Source organism: Esox lucius, chromosome 4 (genome assembly GCF_011004845.1).
Source record: "Esox lucius isolate fEsoLuc1 chromosome 4, fEsoLuc1.pri, whole genome shotgun sequence".
In the NCBI taxonomy this organism is placed as follows: Eukaryota; Metazoa; Chordata; class Actinopteri; order Esociformes; family Esocidae; genus Esox; species Esox lucius.
In genome coordinates, this window is record NC_047572.1 from 18,127,179 (window position 1) to 18,146,010 (window position 18,832).

Consider the following 18,832-nt stretch of genomic DNA (forward strand, 5'->3'; position numbering starts at 1 on the left):
TGGTCACGGTTTCATGGCTTCAAATGTGACGACATCTTGTAAAGATGCTACATTGTCATCTTAAAGGTGCTACACATGGGATATATCTTTGGCCAGGAAATGGCTATATCTGCAGTAATAATGGAAATATGGTCTTTTTACAGCATCACCTACCTGTCAGTGTTGTGAATTGCTCAGATAATTGCCTAGTGAGTTCCCTTAGGATCAGGTTATTTTTTCATAATGGGAACTGTGTTTTCAGTTTTAATTTTAAGAATGAATAGCATTGTTGAGACTGTCTCCAAGTGCTTAGACAATTAATTGTCTCTGACTGGACTGACTGAATATTTTTATTTCCTTAAATAGTAAATAAATAAATGTTATCCCTTTGATGTAATCTATAATAAATAATAACAGAGAGAGTATGCAATGAATGGGATTAACTATCCTAACTATGCAGGAATGAGTAGTCATACCAGTGTTTGAATAAAACTTTAATAAAACTGATATGCATAAAAGTATAATTTAGAGAGAGAGAGAGAGAGAGAGAGAGAGAGAGAGAAAAAAGAGAACGTGTTCTAGGAACATTCTCTTCTGACACCTGACCTTAATGGGACCTGAACAAGTAAACGATTGCTTCATACAATATACTGCATTCTAGCAGAAATGGTCAGAGTCTCATTGTTTGTCTGCCCACCGTATCGCTGGGCTCTAGTGCATCATGAGTTATGCTTGTCAGAAGACAGCAGTGGAGTAGCAGGCAGTATAGTCTTCATATGTCTTCCTATTGGCCAATGTTGGGTTTGAGTTATCATACTTGGCAAGCTTTCTATATATAGTTTTAACTCAATTTCTAGTAATTTTTCAGTAGAATGTTTCTGGCAACAAATTCCTTCAAAAACTTGTTTTATGGATTGATTCTGGTTATAAGAATTGCTATGTGCTTCAGTTTACATGAACAGAAGTGAAATAGGTGACAGAAGATGTACCATTCCACTGGACAGCCCATCTCTTTTCAAGATTAATACTTGGGAACTTCAAGGAGATCATTAAGATGTTGAGCTTTATTCAACCATTCAAAAAGATTGTTGAATTCACCATGTGTTACCAATATGATTTTAACCATCTATAAACACAGCCGAATTCAGTCGGAAAAAGAATGTCAGATATTTTATGTATGTAAAAATGTACGGGCAAACTGCTTGGGGTGAGTTGTTTTGCTGAAAAGCAAAAAAAGGACCGCAATATGAATGATATCAAAATGAAATGAACATGTTACCTTTTTGTTTCCATGATGAAAAGTAAGAAAATATCTAGTTGTCCTTCTAGTTTTGCAGTCTTGAGTTGAGGATCGATCAATGTTATTGGGATTGCCTAGCAACAATGCTTGTAACAGTGATTGCTCTCCTCCTTGAAGACTGTAAAACTAGAAAACAGACTCTGAACAAGTTGAGTATGCTCAGCTACCCTTGTAAAAGTGACATGCCAAATATCACTCTATTCCCTTTAATGCACTACTGTTGACAACCAGTACACTATAATGAATAGGGTGCAATTTGGGGCACAACCTTAGATGTATGTAATCCTACATTATAAACAGAGCATCAGCATTCATATCAGCCACAAACACTCACAGTAGGTTATTAAAGATGGGCATAAATAGGCCACGTGCTATTGCAGAGAATACAAAACAGTGTTTCCACTGTTCTGAGTTATGGGTCTCAGGCTCAAGAGGAAAAAAATAACTAAAAGCTGAAGAATCTGCATGGTTCAGATGGCTTAGGACCAGCACTAAGCTGTGACTGAACTCCACAGTCAAGGGTGTGTTTCATTCAACAGACACAGACTTCTCTTGGTCAACTATTTTCTCATTAAAATCTTAGGAATTTCATCCAACTCAAAGATTCCTTGCAGCTTTGTTCCGTATGTACCATTGGGAGTGTGAGACCTAACTCTAATGTGAGGTTCCAGTGAACCTGACGGAGGGTGTACCTGTCACCCTGGGCCATCCAGTTACCATCCATCTGCTGCTCATTGCTCATTCCATCAGATGAAGAATGCATGAGCAGGAAGTTACTGTAGATCTGTCACGCCGACACAGTCCCCAGGGACCACACTGCAGGACTTTTGTAATTGAACACACTCAGAGAAATGAGGCTGTTCTGTCCTTGAACATGTCCCCATGGGTAGTTCTACCACCGTCCGCCCAGTCCGGGCGTGATTACAGTGGCAGGTCTCTCAGCCTCCCTCCCTTCAGGTTTGCCATTCCAAGCCGCACTCCTAGCTTCATTGATTACCTGTATCTCTGTGAATCGCCACTGATAAAGAGTTACAATGTTAATTAACACTCTGACCCCCACCTGTGACTCTAACACATTGTGACCAATTTCAATCACAGCCTGATCTTATATTTTTTTCGAGTCAACACAGCGTGGTATTCAATGGATTTGATTGCATCTGATTATTTTATTTGCCGATTGCAAATGATTGGATGAGGTTATTTAAACTTTACAAAACGGTGGCCACTTTACAAGTTCACCGCCCTGTTCATCAAAAGGTGATACTTCGACAAACTGTCACGTGGCCTTGGCTTGCTATATACAGCAAGGCGTCAGGTACTGAGCCATTCAGTTAATGTTAGATTTCCTCTTAACATGGGCAACATTTGTGACCTAAGCAACTTTAAGCATGGTATTATCAGAAAACAATTTCCTCCCAGGCTTTTTAAGTTCAACAGTGTCTAGAGTTTACCCAGAATTGTGTGATGCGCAAAACAACATGCAATCCTGTGTATGAAAACAGCTACTTGAGGAGAGAGGTCAAAGGATCGTGCAAGCTTACAAGCGGCACGGAAACCGGCAATTCTATGGTGGTGTTCAGAATACAGTAGCATCTCGGAACACACAACTCAGCGGCCAATTTTGTATTCATTCCCCTCAGCTGGGGTTTTGACTAACATTGGATACGTGAAGAGTGAAACAACTCTGCCTGATCATAGAAATATTGAAGAGGAGATGGAATTAGCTATTTTCAGTATGAATGTGTCACAATCTATTTAGTAGAAACTTCTTCAGTCTGAACCATAAACTAACTCCTGAGTAATAATTCTGTAATAACTTTGCTGTCAAATTTTTAGTCTGTAACAATTAATCCCAGTTAAGATAAATTAGTTGAATCTCTTAATGAAAGATAAGACATGATTTAATGAACATAACCACAGATCAATTGTAATGTATACAAATACACTGTGTAAAATTATAAGTAATATAATATATCTGTATATTTCTTCATGTTCATGTAATGTTTGAAAGTAAGTCCTGTTTAAGCTTAAGAAAACAACCTGACATGTTCTGATTGAATATAATCACAGTTATCCTAAGTGAAAAATGTTAATATTAAAAATGTAGCTGAACACTTTCAAAGCCTACTAAAATATCAAACATGCAAACAAATGGATTCTCCCAGGCAGCTCACAGGGTTAACATTGAAGAATACTGCAACCTGTTCTGATTAGTGGATGGGAATCTACTAGCTTCTCTCTAATCCATGGATAGTGCCCAGGGATAGAGACTGTAAGCAGATAGGAGAGATGACCACCTGGCCTTCAACGACCTAAAGCTGGTTAGACTAAGACCTTTTAGTCAGCTAAAAAGATGTTTTGTGACTTAGGTTAATTACCAACAGCATTAAGAAGTCACATATTAGAAGTATGTCACATGGCATTAGGAGAAAATAGAATTAAGATGGTCCCAGGGGGAAGTCCTAATCTTATTTAGATCCCTCTGTGTCAAATTAAATCCCACAGGAAAGTCGGTAACAGGCCATTGGTTTCAGTTAAAGAGTTGAAATCATTCCCTCATTTTGTCTTGACAGTGGTGAGAACTGTTGTGGAAATTTCTTATACAATGTATTCTGATTGTATAAAGGCGTAATTGATTTCTCTTGTCTTACCTACCATTTTCATAGAACTTTGGATTTTAGAAATTGCCATCACAGAACCTCTGCGAGGCGGGCATTGGTAGCACTTGACAGATGTCTGTGGTTGTTAGGCAGGGCCTCTCCACTGCTGTCATTCCACAGCTATAAGACTGGCATTGTGAAGAGGTAGGGGTGGTGACTACAGTACTGCCTCCATGAAGACGGCTTCTCGTCCGTAAGCGCAGATACCCCACAGTTCACAGGGGAAGCGGAGAACATGAACGCTCAATGAAGCTTAAGACGGGAAGTCATCAAGCCAGGCCTCATGCCTGCGTGTCAGCCCACTCAGGACAGGGCCGTGGAGGGAGTCGCCGGGGGCATGTTGCAGTACTCTCAACATGATGGTCTGAGTGCTTGGGGAGCATAATGGACTGTGACTCAACAGCCGGAGCCTCCAGGATGGATACCGGCACTGAAAAGTTTCAAAAGAATTCCGAGAAGTTATTTTCCATGACAACTGTATCTTGAAGGCCGATAAGTGTTATGACAATTGGCATCGATGTGCATTTGTTATGGTTTAATTTTTTTATTATGCTTTGGTGTGCTTCATTGTCGTGTCGTGTTTATTAAGTTGCAAAATGTTTCTTTTTTCGGAATCCAGGATCGCTTCAATGCACCTTGAAGGAGCAGCCAGAGTCAAACATTCTGACATTCTCAGGGGATGCTACTACAGTACCTGTGTATGCCAAATGACACACTGTTCCTGGGGGTGGATATATAGTGCAATAATGTTGATCATAGCCTTTCTACACAGTAGTGGACTATAAAGGGAATCGGATGCCATTTGTTGACATGACGTGTCACCAGTTCTGTACCCTGATCTTTGGAGCTACTTTGTTTTGAGGAGTTGGTGGTGGAATTGGTCCCATTCTGTGTTGGACCAGTGGAGCATTATTGAGCTCTGCTAATCCATTTTACAGTCCGACTGGCCACTGTAGCCAGTCCTGGCCTGACCCCCTCCATGCAGTCCTTTAGTCCTTCCTCGGGGAGCTGGAGTGTCCTCTGTCCCGCTCTGTCAACCATGCCCACTCCTGGTGGACCCCCCTTTCTGTGCTGAGATGGGAATGGGGATTTTAAATCTGTTACAGACTACCAATAGGCCCTCAGTGTTCATCATTGATGTGGGCCAAATATTCCCAGATTCTCTCCATGGGTCACACAACTGTTTGTCCCCCATTCCCTATTTGGGTTGTTCACACACGTACGTTTAATTAACCTTCTATTACAGATTATTAGTGAAGAAACACCAGATTTACCCAGATATTTTTTTTATACCGTACATTTAGTCTAGAGATTGATCCCTTCTATTGTTCTGTGTGAAATGTTGTATGAATATCAAACGTATGGATTAATTAAAATACTAACAATTAATTATGGTGTTAGATTTGTAATTGTCACTTAACCGGCCTTATTGGTTTCAGTGTTAAATCATAGCGAATAAGTATGTCTTCATAAAATTGGGTTTCATATGAAAACCAATGAATTAATTTATTGTCCAGAAAAAAGACATGGAAAAACCAAATGTATGTAGAAACAAACTGAAGTACAGATCAGTACCACTAAAATATAGTACAAATACTGTCTTTAGAACTGAAATTAAAATTGTCTCTGGAAGATCTAACTTTTTACAGTCGCCATAACCACTGGGACTATTTCTCAATGCTCTCTTACGAAAGCAAATACATGTACAGGTGCTGGTCATAAAATTAGAATATCATCAAAAAGTTGACTTATGTCAGTACTTCCATTCAAAAAGTGAAACTTGTATATTATATTCATTCATTACACACAGACTGATATATTTCAAATGTTTATTTCATTTAATTGTGATGATTATAACTGACAACTAATGAAAATCCCAAATTCAGTATCTCTGAAAATTTGAATATTACTTAAGACCAATACAAAAAAAAGATTTTTAGAAATGTTGGCCAATTGAAAAGTATGAAAGTCCTGTTGGAAAATGAAATCTGCATCTCCATAAAGTTGGTCAGCAGCAGGAAGCAAGAGGTGCTCTAAAACTATCTGGTAGACGGCTGCGTTGACCTTGGACTTCAGAAAACACAGTGGACCAACACCAGCAGATGACATGGCACCCCAAACCATCCCTGACTGTGGAAACTTTACACTGGACATAAGCAATGTGCATTCTGTGCCTCTCCTCTCTTCCTCCAGACTCTGGGACCTTGATTTCCAAAGGAAATGCAAAATGTACTTTAATCAGAGAACATAACTCAGCAGCAGTCCAGTCCTTTTTGTCTTTAGCACAGGCGAGACGCTTCTGACGGTGTGTCTTGTTCAAGAGTGGCTTGACACAAGGAATGCGACAGCTGAAACCCATGTCTTGCATACGTCTGCGCGTGGTGGTTCTTGAAGCACTGACTCCATCTGCAGTCCACTCTTTGTGAATCTGCCTCACATTTTTGAATGGGTTTTGTTTCACAATCCTCTCCAGGGTGCGGTTATCCCTATTGCTTGTACACTTTTTTCTACCACATCTTTTACTTCCCTTCACCTCTCTATTAATGTGCTTTGACACAGAGCTCTGTGAACAGCCAGCCTCTTTAGCTATGACCTTTTGTGTCTTGCCCTCCTTGGGCAAGGTGTCAATGGTCGTCTTTTGGAAAGCTGTCAAGTCAGCAGTCTTCCCCATGATTGTGTTGCCTACAGAACTAGACTGAGAGACCATTTAAAGGCCTTTGCAGGTGTTTTGGGTTAATTAGCTGATTAGAGTGTGGCACCAGGTGTCTTCAATATTGAACCTTTTCACAATATTCTAATTTTCTGAGGTGCTGAATTTGGGGTTTTCATAAGTTGTCAGTTCTAATCATCAAAATTAAAAGAAATAAACACTTGAAATATATCAGTCTGTGTGGAATGAATGTATAAATTATACAAGTTTCACTTTTTGAATGGAATTACTGAAATAAATCAACTTTCTGATGATATTCTAATTTTATGACCAGCACCTGTATAGTATATTTTCTCCTCAGGAGTAGAGGTTTTTGACCATCTTGTAATCTGAACATTGAAGGATTGTGATGAACAATTTGGTCTTATAAAATGTCAAGTACTCTTATCATTTCCACCCGCCACAGCCAGGTCTGGCCACCCCATGGAGCTCTGGCGCATCTCTAGGTTTCTTCCCACATTCCTGTCTTTCTAGGCAGTTTTTCCAAGCCACTGATCTTCAACGTCACATTGCTTTCTATGTGGGGTTGTAGACTGGGTATTTATTCACGCACAACAGCTAACATACAAGTGCTTTATAAAATCAATGGTATTGATTGACTGATTGACTAACTGCACAGCCCTTGTTGTCACAGATGCCGAATGCAATAGATACACCTATATGTAGCATTTATATAGTATACATACTAAAACACAGAGAAAGAGTGAAAATAAGGCCACATGTAAAGATGATTTGACTTCCCCCTTAAATGTATGTGAAATGTGTAGCCTTGTTTGCCTGTAATGTATTTTTTGTCGAGCATCATCCCCCAGCAAGACTAGCTGTGTCAGCAAATGGAGATCCAAATAAACAATTGGATCCAGTTCGTCCTGGGTCATATACAAAAAGGGAATGTGCACGCTGTTTTCCCCTGGTGCGCCCACTTAGACAGGTCATTTGCTCTGTCTGGCACGGAGATGCAAAAAGGTTGCCGTGACAGGCATCATGAATAATAGACACTCCTACTGTAAAGGCTGATGTATTTCATCAGAATATTCATTGGCTCAGAGGCAGGATGTGAAGCAACTGGCCTGATGGACCAAGCTGGTCATATGAGCCCCTACTGGTCTCTCCACTGACACCCGCGGGTCTCCATTAGAGCACGGCAATAAGTCATTTTATATAAACTCTCTCTACACGGTACCTCTTTGATGTGCATCTAAGCAATAAAAAAGACACAGAAGTCTTCCAGACTTCCTTCTACATTGCTGACCCAGGACCCTATTCAGAGACACACAAAGATGTTCAGCAAGTACTGTAGCCATAAAGAATGCGTCATAATTAAACACCTTGAAGGAAACATTTATTTTGATTTGGGTTTAAATTTTCTGTGAGGAAGATGGCATTGCTTTGGACATTCACCAGCTGCCTGATCACACTCCACAATATTTAGGATCAGTGTTGGGTTTATCTCCCATTCTAATGGACTTCTAACCATTACAACTTTTGTCAGGTCAACTATGACAAAGTAATTAGACACAGACATGAATGAATACCTGATGACTTCGTTGGCCCCTGAATCTTTATCTGTGACATCAATCCTATCCAGACTGTTTCACTGACTAAATTGCTGATGAGTCTGTGATTTATGTTGTTTTAGAAATAGAAATGGGAATATTGTATCAGTGTGGCTCTCTATCATTGTCTATTCTTACAAAAATTGACATAGACAAATGGAAAGACCCTGCTTTACCCACTCAGTGGCTCTGCTCTGTCATTGTCCATGGGCCCTAAACAAAAATAGTGCACTCATTAGACAGAATTTAGACAACACGCAACCTCACAAGAAATCCCTACCAGAGACTGATTTACAGTATATTTTAAAAATGAGTAGCTTTCTTTCTACAGGTTTCCGAACTCAACTAAGGGCAGCAATGCATAGTTGTGTTCATCTTTAGTAGTGTAAAATGCGAGTGCGCTGTCAATTACTGGGAACAGACAGTTTGTTTCAGGTCTGATCCATAACTGACGTTCTACGTAAAATAGAACAGATACATCTACTTTTTAATATATAATTATAGTTCACAGGAAAAACACATGTTTTATTAATATGTATTTTTATTTGTTCCAAAAACTTAAGGCATGCTTAATGATCACATTGACACCTTGAACTTGCAAAAGGAAAGGCGACTTCGATTGCCGTTTTTATTGGCTCAGTTTGCTACGTAGCATTGCCAGTCCACACAGGTGGAGTTAGGGAAGATTTTATTTTCAAAAGTGCAGGGGTGTATTGCCAACTCCATCCATTGTCAGTCAAGTCCATCTTATTGACTTCGCTGATGTACAATCTTTTCAGCCAGGTACGAGCGCTGGAGCTTGATGACATCACTTTTTGCAGTGCGAGTATATCCCAGACCAGGGCTCCGCTCAGTCGCTCATTCCGTCTGGTGGATTCAGTGGCACTGTAATATTCTAACGAACGACTTCGGAATAGGCGTGCCCTTTGGATATTAACTGATAAAACATGAGTTACAATATATTCCCTATGCTTTATCCCTGTCCAAACTAGTTTTTTTTAGTTTTTTTTTTCTACTGTGGATTGAAAGAGGTCAAGGAATAAGGAATGTAGGCTTCCAATTAAATTGCAGAAACTGATGAGAACTGAAGGTGAGTTTACCATGGGAGGGCTGCCTGTTGATTACCAGGCATCGCAGTAGTTCATGTGTATATTCTGTTTTAAATTAGGACTTTAGAAAAAACTCATTAACCATTCAGTAGGCCGTAGTTTTTCACTCATTTGATCGCAAGTGTAGCTTGCAGCATCGTCTTTATAAATGACTCGTTTAAAATCTGTTGGAGTTAGTAAGTGCATGCGGGTGTATACGTTTGGATCTTTGTGTCTTGCTCTATTGGATTTTGAGATTAGGTGTAAACTGTCTGCATATCTATGCATAGTAGTTCTTAAAAGATACACCCAACTGCCATATATTCTAATTTTCAATTGTTCTTAGATTTTTTAGGAGCTATGTTGAAGTCTGGTGCCAACATGGGAAAGCTGTTCACAACCTTTATTATTATGCAGATCTTACAGAGCTGCTCAGGAATACATGGAAAGCAGACACCACTATTTCAGTTTACACAAACAGTATATAATACCACAATATATGAAAACTCAGCGGCCAAAAGCTATGTTGAATGTCCAATTAAAATGGGAATATACATCACAGACCAGCCATGGGATATTCAATACAAAATCGAATCTGGAGATGGAGTGGCTTTATTCAAGGCTGAAGAGTATGTACTTGGAGACTTCAGTTTTCTGCGAATTAGAACCAAAGGAGGGATCTCTGCTGTACTCAACAGGGAAGTGAAGGAGCACTACTCAATGACAGTCAAAGCTCTACAACGGAGCACCAATGCTGTCACTCAGACAAGAGTTCAAGTACGAGTTCTGGACACCAACGATCTCCGGCCTCTCTTCTCACGTACCTCCTACTCTGTCTCTGTTCCTGAAAATGCTGCCATCAGAACAACAATCGTGAGAGTCACCGCCACCGATGCTGACATCGGCACAAACGGAGAGTACTATTTCAGCTTGCGAGGAGAACGCACTGACATGTTCGCCATTCATCCCACAAGTGGGGTGATCACTCTGATGGGCAAGCTACATTACGCTGAGCAGAAGCTGTTTGAGATGGATGTCTTGGCAGTAGATCGGGGAAGGAAACTCTATGAGAGCAGTGAGAGCTTGATCAGCACAGCCAGGCTTATCGTCAGTGTACTACACGCCAATGAGCACGCTCCCATCCTCACCGCTGTCCCCTTAGTTCCATCAAAGACAGACACAGATCCTATATATGCACTCGTGACCGTGGGAGACAATGATCAAGGGTCTAGTGGTGAGATTGCCTCGCTGAGTATAGTTGCTGGGGACCCACTCAGGCAGTTTAGAACAGTGAGACGGAGCCCCGGTGGAAAAGAATATAGTATCAAAGCCATTAAGGATGTGGACTGGGATAGTTGTGTCTTTGGATGCAATCTTACACTTCAGGCCAAGGATAAAGGTAGCCCACCGAAGTTCTCCTCAGCTGTGGTCGTTAGAGTGCGACCCACACATGTTGATGTACGGGCTCCTTCTTTCCAGGAGAGTGTTTACAGGATTAACCTGACAGAATTTGCCCCTCCTAACACTTCTGTTGTAGTGGTCAGGGCTACGCCATATCACCCCATGTTAAAATACTCATTAAAATACCCTAAGATCCAAAAGGAAACTCTTCCTTTCGATATTAATTCAAACACAGGCTTGATAACAACAACTGCAGCTCTCCAAGCTGACTATGCCAGCCAGTATGAATTTGAGGTGATTATTAATCAGGGAAAAGCATCAACCAGGGTGGTCGTCGAGGTGCTTGACATGAATAATAATGCGCCCGTTTTTCAGGAACCAGCCTATAAGGGCAGTGTTGATGAAAATGTGCCAGTAGGGACCAGCCTCCTCACGGTCAGTGCTAGTGACCTGGATGACGGAGAGAACGGTTTCGTTACATACGCCATCGTCAGCGTAAACACACCACAGCCTTTTACCGTAGATTACTTCACAGGCGTCATAAGCACTGCCAGGGAGTTGGATTATGAGCAGATGCCACGGGTTTACAATCTCAGAGTCAGAGCTTCAGATCGGGGCTCTCCTTTCTGCCGTGAGGTGGAGGCTACAGTCGCTATTGCACTCAACAACATCAATGACAACGAGCCTTTGTTCGAGAAGATCGACTGTGAAGTGAATGTACCAAGATACTACAGGGTTGGGGAGCAGATTATCTCATTGTCTGCTATTGATGTCGATGATATGGAGGTGGTCCAGTACGTAATCACAGGTGGTAACAGCCTTGGTCTTTTTGACTTGGCACCAGACACGGGGGTGTTATCGCTCACGTTAGCCTTACATGACGGTGATGCTGCCAGGTTGACCTTTCACTCTCTAGAAATCGTTGCCAGCGATGGAGAGATTTCAAGTAAGCCGATGTTTGTCAACATCACAGTCCTGTCTGGTTCTGGAGCAATTGTCGAACGCTGTGTTGATACGGGAGTGGTTGGGCGTCTTGCTGAGAAGCTGCTTTTTGCCACCAAGCTAAATTCCCAAAGGGAGCCTGAAGATCATTTTGAGGACGTTCATTCAATCAATAATTATTCTCCACAATTTGTGGACTCGGCTCCTAACATCATTGATGTTAAAGAGGACCTTCCAGTTGGAACAAGAATAGCTCACCTAAGCGCTGTAGACGCAGACTGCGGCTTCAGTGGGACATTGATGTTTGTGATATCTGGGGGAAATGTTGAGAGTCGTTTCATGATTGAAATGGACACTGGTTGGCTCAAGATTCTGGAGTCATTAGACAGAGAAACAACTGATCAATATACTCTCAACATAACTGTATTTGATCTGGGCAAACCACAGGGGTCTGCGTCACATGTGTTACAGATCACTGTCCTGGATTCAAACGACAACAGCCCACACTTTCTCCAGAGTAGCTACTCTTTATCTATCAGGGAGGATACGGATGTAGGAACAGCTGTTATTCAGGTGGATGCCACAGATAAAGATTCAGGGGCTAACGGAATCATCCGGTATTCATTCATGGCTAAGTCTGATCACTTTGCCATAGATGAGCAAACAGGGGTTGTGATGGTTAAAAGTCCGTTAGACCGGGAGCTAAATCCAACAATTAGCTTAAAGGTTGTGGCCTGTGATCAGGCAGAGCATGAACCGCGGATGATTTCCACAGTATCTCTGAAGGTGGTGTTGGAGGATGTCAACGACAACCCTCCTGTGTTTTTCCCCCTCCATCATCGTGTGAAGGTGCGTGAGGACCTCCCAGTAGGGACGGTGGTGGTTTGGCTACAAGCCCATGACCCTGACCACGGTCAGTATGGACAGTTGCGTTTCAGCCTGCTGGTTGACGGAGATGGAGATTTTGATATTGATAAAACAAATGGCGCTGTTCGTATATCAAGGAACCTGGACTTTGAGAGGAGACAGGTGTATAACCTGACGGCTCAAGTCAAGGATAAAGGGAAACCTGAGTCTTTGTACTCCACCTGTTTTATCGAATTCTACATAGTAGATGTGGATGAGAATCTGCATCAGCCGCAATTTGCCTCATTTGTTGACAAGGGAAGTGTGAGAGAAGATGCTCCTATTGGCACAAGTGTAATGACAGTTACAGCACAAGACAATGACCGACAGAGAGCTGGAGAAATAAGCTATTCTGTGAGGGGGGGATCAGGCCTCGGAGTGTTTACCATCAATGAAGAGAGTGGTAAGCGATTTCGTGTTTTTGAAAGGATAATTCTTTAACCGTTACCCTGTTATAGATCTGGAATGTACTGAGCTTGTTGGAACAAGGTGGATGCAAAAATGGGCAACATTTGTTCCTGTATGCCAACAAACCTTCGTTACAGAGGTGTTTAGAACCTGGTTATTCTTGAACGTACTTTGCATTTTTAGTGATGTGTTTGACTAATATCTGGACGTTGATACTGTAACATTTGCTATATGTAAAGTAGAGAGCTGATAGTCACAATGTCTAGCAATGTGAAAGGCCAGTTGTCGGGAATGTCCTCAGTAGAATTCCTGTCCAAGCTGTGACTGACATGAAAAATGTTTCTCCTCTTTCTCTTTACAGGTGTCATACAGACGCAGGAACTTTTAGACCATGAGACCACCAGTGGCTATTGGCTGACCATCTACGCCACGGACCTAGGCGTGGTACCTCAGTCCTCCTTTGTTGAGGTCTACATTGAGGTGTGTTTCCGTTTGTCTATTTTCCTCGTTTTCATTTGCCTTTTGATTTAATGCACACGCCGTAGCACTTAGTTTTTCAGCGGAATCCGCGTTACTAATCCAATGGGACATTATGAATTACTAGGTTGAAGATATCAATGACAATGCGCCACACACCTCAGAGCCGGTCTACTACCCTGAGGTCATGGAGAACTCTCCCAAGGACGTGTCTGTCATCCAGGTCCAGGCTTCTTTTGTACTCACTTATAAAGGAGCTCTTTATAAACGTCCACAGCGTTAATAGGGTTGCCCTTCTGTCATCCAGATGGAGGCGACGGACCCTGACTCTGGAAACAGTCAGCAGCTTTCTTACAAGATAACTGGTGGGAACCCGCAGGGATTCTTCAGCATCGACCACCAGACCGGTGAGATCCTAAACACCATTCCTTCATGCTTGTACTTTGTACCGTTAAAGGATTTGGTCATATTTTGCCATTGTGTTCGACTGAAGTTGGTTTTAGCTTAAAGATTCAGGTCCATGGTTTTTGGCCTCTGGTTGTCCTCTTGCACCTAGCCAACATAGGTTCACAGTAATCATCCCACTTCTTACCACTGACTGCATACACAGCTCAAAATGAGACCTTATTTTAAACATAAACGGTGCACTTCCTTTGATCAGAGCTCCTAAAAGAAATGCCCTGTGTAGGTAATAATGTACCATTTGGGAAACACACTGTATTAGGTTTTAGCTACAGCACCAATTCTCTGAAAAGAACAATGTCAGCGTTTTACGCCCCAAAAAGACCTGGATTTTATGCCCCTATTTGGCCGGATTGGGGAAGTACAAATCCAGCCAAATAGGAAATGGATACCTCTTCTAACAACTCCCTGTCTTGTGTATTTTACCCATGCACTACTGGGGTTTGTAGGCTCATCATTGGTTACAGTAACTAGCATTAGATACATTACTTGCTTTTATACAGTATATGTTGTCTTATTTGATTGTTCTATAATTTACCATTATTCCATTACTTTGTGAAGTCAAGTAGCAATCATGAAGCTTCCTAGCCCTTTTTGCATCTGGCTGTGGTGGACTTTTCCCCACCATAACGAACATAATGTTATGCTATCAATAGGCTTGGCTTACAAAATGTATATTTTCCCTTGCTAATCATACGCAGCACACCAAACCCGGCATCTTTCATGTGGTTTCAATGGGCAAGGAAATGGGTGCTCCACACTCACTCTTAACAAGCATCCTGTTAAGACTTGGGAAATAGAACAGTTTTTCTTTCTCGTAATATGGCACAAAAGTTGTCATGGTATTGGTTTATGTTCATCAATTTGTGTGCAAGACCTGTAATTACAGCACAGCATTTGAGGAACATCCATAATGTTGATTGAATGTAGAATGTCTCTTGTTACTATTCCAGGTCCTCCAGTCTGAGTTGACTGTTTATAAACCTTGGCAGCTTATACGCACATTTTGAAAACATTTTCAACCACAGTGGTTAATACATGGATGCAATACACAAATTTACCTTTTTAAAACTGTTTCCACTAGCATACTTTTTCACAGATGACTGACGACGTAGAGGTCTCAGAAACTCATGTAGGAAAAATGATACAAATGACGTTACATAATTCTCCAAGCAAATGCGGTTTATACATGGCTGCGGGTTGGTATACACACTAATATATAAAATTAATAGTGCATTTTATACACGGTGCGGGTTATAAACTGGGAATTACGGTAGCCCCATGGTGTAAAATATGACCATGGCTACTGTATATGCCCCCTACAAATGTGTTACTTACGCGTAACCAACGTTAATACACATTATCAGTGATGCAAATGAAGAGTTTTGCATGAACTCAAAAGCGAAAGTTACATGGAGGTCATGACTGTGTTAGTATTTCTGTGTTGGATGTCTCTCTTGGCAGGTTTGGTAACAACAACTTCTAGAAAATTGGACCGAGAGCAGCAAGAGGAACATACACTAGAGGTGAACAATCCTTTATATTTAGTGTCATCCTGTTTTTCCCTATACACACAATGCCCCATAATGACCAGGCAAAAAATATATCTATTTTTGAAAAAACAGAAATATTACATTTACTTAAGAATTCAAACCCCTTCAGTCAGTACTATGGGTAGTTCCTTGCATTATTTTTTGCAGATCTTCTTAAGCTCTGTCAGGTTTGACGGGGAATGTCGTTGCCATCTATTCAGAGATGTTAATTCCAGGCTCTGGCTGGCCCACTTATGTTCATTGACAGACTTGTCCCAAAGCCAATCCTCCATTCTCTCGTCTGTGTGCTCAGGGTTGCTGTCCTGTTGGAAGGTGAATTTTCCCCCACCCCCCGAATGTTTTCAGTATCTTCCTGATTATTCTCCCAGTCCCATGCTGTCACCACCATGCTTCACTGTAGGGATGGTATTGGCCAGCTGATGATCGGTGACTGATTTTTCCCAGATGTAGCGCTTGACATTCTGGCCAAAGTGTTCAATCAGATCAGAGAATCTTGTTTCTTATGTTCTGAGAGTCCTTTAAGTGCTTTTTGGCTCACAACAAGCAGGTTTTCATCTGCCTTTTACTGAGGAGTGGCTTCAGCACTCCACTTATTGGGGGAGTGCTGCAGAGTTGGCTGTCCTTCCGGTAGGTTCGCCATCTTCAGAGCTCTGTTAGAGTGGCCATTGTAATCTTGGTCACCATGCTGACTTAGGCCCGATTGCTCAGTTTGGCTGTGTCGTCAGCTCTAGAAAATGTCTTGGTGGTTCAAAACTTCTTCCTTTTAAAAAGTATGGAGGCCAATGTGTTTTAGGGAACTTCCAATGCTGCCGAAATGTTTGCTCTGTCATTCCCTGTCAACTGTGGGACCAGGGATGTGCCTGTCCAAATCATGTCCAATCAATTGAATTGACCAGATGTGGACTCCAATCAAGTTGTAGAAACATCTCAAGGATGACCAGTTGATACACAATGCACCTGAGCTTAATTTTGAGTAGAAAATTGGTCTAGCAAAGAGTCTGAATACTTATGTAAAGGTGATATTTTTGTTGATTTTTTTTTTATAAATATGAAAATATATTTAACAATGTTTTTGCTTTGTCATTATGAAATATTGTGTGTATAATACATACATATAATCCATATTAGAATAAGGGTGTAACAAAATGTGAAAAAAGTGAAGGGGTCTGTACACCTTCCAGGTGATGCAATGTATGTTTAAAATCCGGTAAGTCTTACCTCAGACTCGCATGTCTGTCTTCCTTTCTCCGTTCCCTCAGATCACGGTGACGGATAAGGGTGTCCCGGCCAGGTCCACAGCTGTCCGGGTGGTGGTCAGGGTTCAAGACGAGAACGACAACACTCCTCAGTTCCTGGAGAAGCTCTCTAAGATCCAGCTCCCAGAGAGGGACAGAGACAGGTCAGAGAGGGACATATTAGAAACAGGTGGGCCAACAGATGGGAGGGGAGAGCCCATCTACAGGGTCATCGCCTCTGACCGAGACACAGGCCCAAACTCTGAGCTCACCTACACTATCGAAGAGGGAGACGAGCAAGGGCGGTTCTTCATCGAACCCAAAACCGGGCATGTGTCCTCCAGAGAGGTCGTCTCAGCAGGACAATATGACATCCTCACGGTAAGTGCTTACCTTGTAACAGAAGCTGAGATATTGGCCAATGTCTTACATGATGTATCATATTATATGTATTATATCCATCTGCGTCCCACACCAGCCTTTAGCTCCACACATTGTGCTGGTCAACATACGGCAGATGTCCCTGTATTAAGTCTGTTTCATTCATGTTGTTCCGTTGCCCAGATTAAAGTGGTGGACAATGGAAGACCACAGCGCTCATCCACCTGCCGGCTGCACATTGAGTGGATTGAGAAGCCAGAGCCTTCCTCTGAGCCCCTGGTGTTCACCGAGACGTCCCTCTCCTTCTCCGTCATGGAGACTGACCCAGTGGCTCACATGGTGGGGGTCATCTCCACCCAACCCATGGACCGACCTGTTTGGTTCAAAATCACAGGTAAGGCACACTGATGTATCCAAACTCACGTTACAGAAACCCAGAACCCTTATCCTTTCCAAATGTTTGACTGTGGTATTTTTAATATCACATTTATTGTGTGCAAACATACGCTGCTGTTTGGAACTGTTTAGGCTTACCTTCAGCACCTAGCTAGGTAATAGGCCCTGTTAGAAGTCATTCCTTTCGATTATCTCCACCTCTTCCCCTGCACTAATTAGCTGTTCAACAACTGACAACTTGCTTTCTCTTCTGTTCTGCTCCTCCTTTTCAACCGTCTCTCTCTCCTTCTGCGGTTTCTGTTTAATTGGCAAGGAGACACGCATGCTGAAGAATTGTTTTACATCACTCAAATGGCTTGCGACTTGACGTGCCCTAGAAAAGGTATCTACTGCAGGGATTACCTGGATATTCTGATCCTCCAGCCGTCTTTGTTAAGCTTTCTGATGCTCACTCACTGTTTTTACATTGTTTTTAACAGGGGCTCCTAAACGACACTGTGGTAAAGTCATTGCCATGCATTTAGGTGTGTAATTGAGAGACAAGGGTTTGAATCCTGCTTGCAGATTATGCAAGGGGTCCCTTGGAGGGCGATGGAATTAGATAGCACTGTCTGGGTTTTGGGGGTTAAGAATCTTATGCGGTTGCCTTGCCTTGTTGCTTTCTAGCGACTACTTGTGGAGACTTCCAGGTTGAGTGAGCAGCGCAATAACAACCAGAACAGCATTAAATGTACCTTGGGAAGCACAGCTCTACATCAACTGTCTCGAGTTCCCTGGACAATTACTGCATTGAGGCAGGGCCTGAATCATGAAAAAATTGGGGAGAAAAACTGGAAAATAAATGTATTTCCCCTTGCTTGTTATATTACATTGGACTAAATTGTTTTCCATGAGTTTACTGTTTTGGTAGGCTTTGATATGGAAAAACGATAATTTCATTCACTGTCACCTTTACAATGATAACAGGTGGCAACTCTGACAGCCAGTTTGACGTGAGCAAGGGCAGTGGAACCCTGATTTTAGCCGAGCCTCTCCATGCAGAACCCAAAACAAATTACAGCCTGACAGTGGAGGCAACCGATGGAACCAGATCCATCAGCACCCAGGTAATTCACAACACAGACAAACCCAGGACAACATGATAGTTTTACCTCATACATCCTGCCTTATGGATGCCATGTTAGGATCCAGCAGGCAATGCTACTGTCTTCTCACACTTCCTTGTGACAAATAAGGAGGCTGTTGGACTTCTGTAGACAGCTTTTAACTTATCTTTAATGATCAGCAGATGTTTACTGTGTGCTAATGTAATGCAATACATCCGTGATTACTGTTGTTGGGGAAACAAAAAGATGTAGCACTAGTTATAATTGTGTGA

The 18,832-nt window shown here is 41.9% G+C and overlaps 1 protein-coding gene across 1 annotated transcript in view; it reads left to right on the forward strand.

Annotated features, from left to right (window-relative positions):
* Nucleotides 1–9,653: 9,653 nt before the first annotated feature.
* fat1b (FAT atypical cadherin 1b) overlaps nt 9,654–18,832 on the forward strand; it is a 31,367-nt gene continuing 22,188 nt past the window's right edge. The window contains exons 1-8 of the mRNA XM_034291978.1: nt 9,654–12,945; nt 13,312–13,430; nt 13,555–13,650; nt 13,735–13,834; nt 15,354–15,415; nt 16,702–17,058; nt 17,242–17,452; nt 18,421–18,560. Coding sequence (XP_034147869.1) covers nt 9,654–12,945; nt 13,312–13,430; nt 13,555–13,650; nt 13,735–13,834; nt 15,354–15,415; nt 16,702–17,058; nt 17,242–17,452; nt 18,421–18,560 — 4,377 coding nt within the window. The remainder of the gene's footprint in view (nt 12,946–13,311; nt 13,431–13,554; nt 13,651–13,734; nt 13,835–15,353; nt 15,416–16,701; nt 17,059–17,241; nt 17,453–18,420; nt 18,561–18,832) is intronic.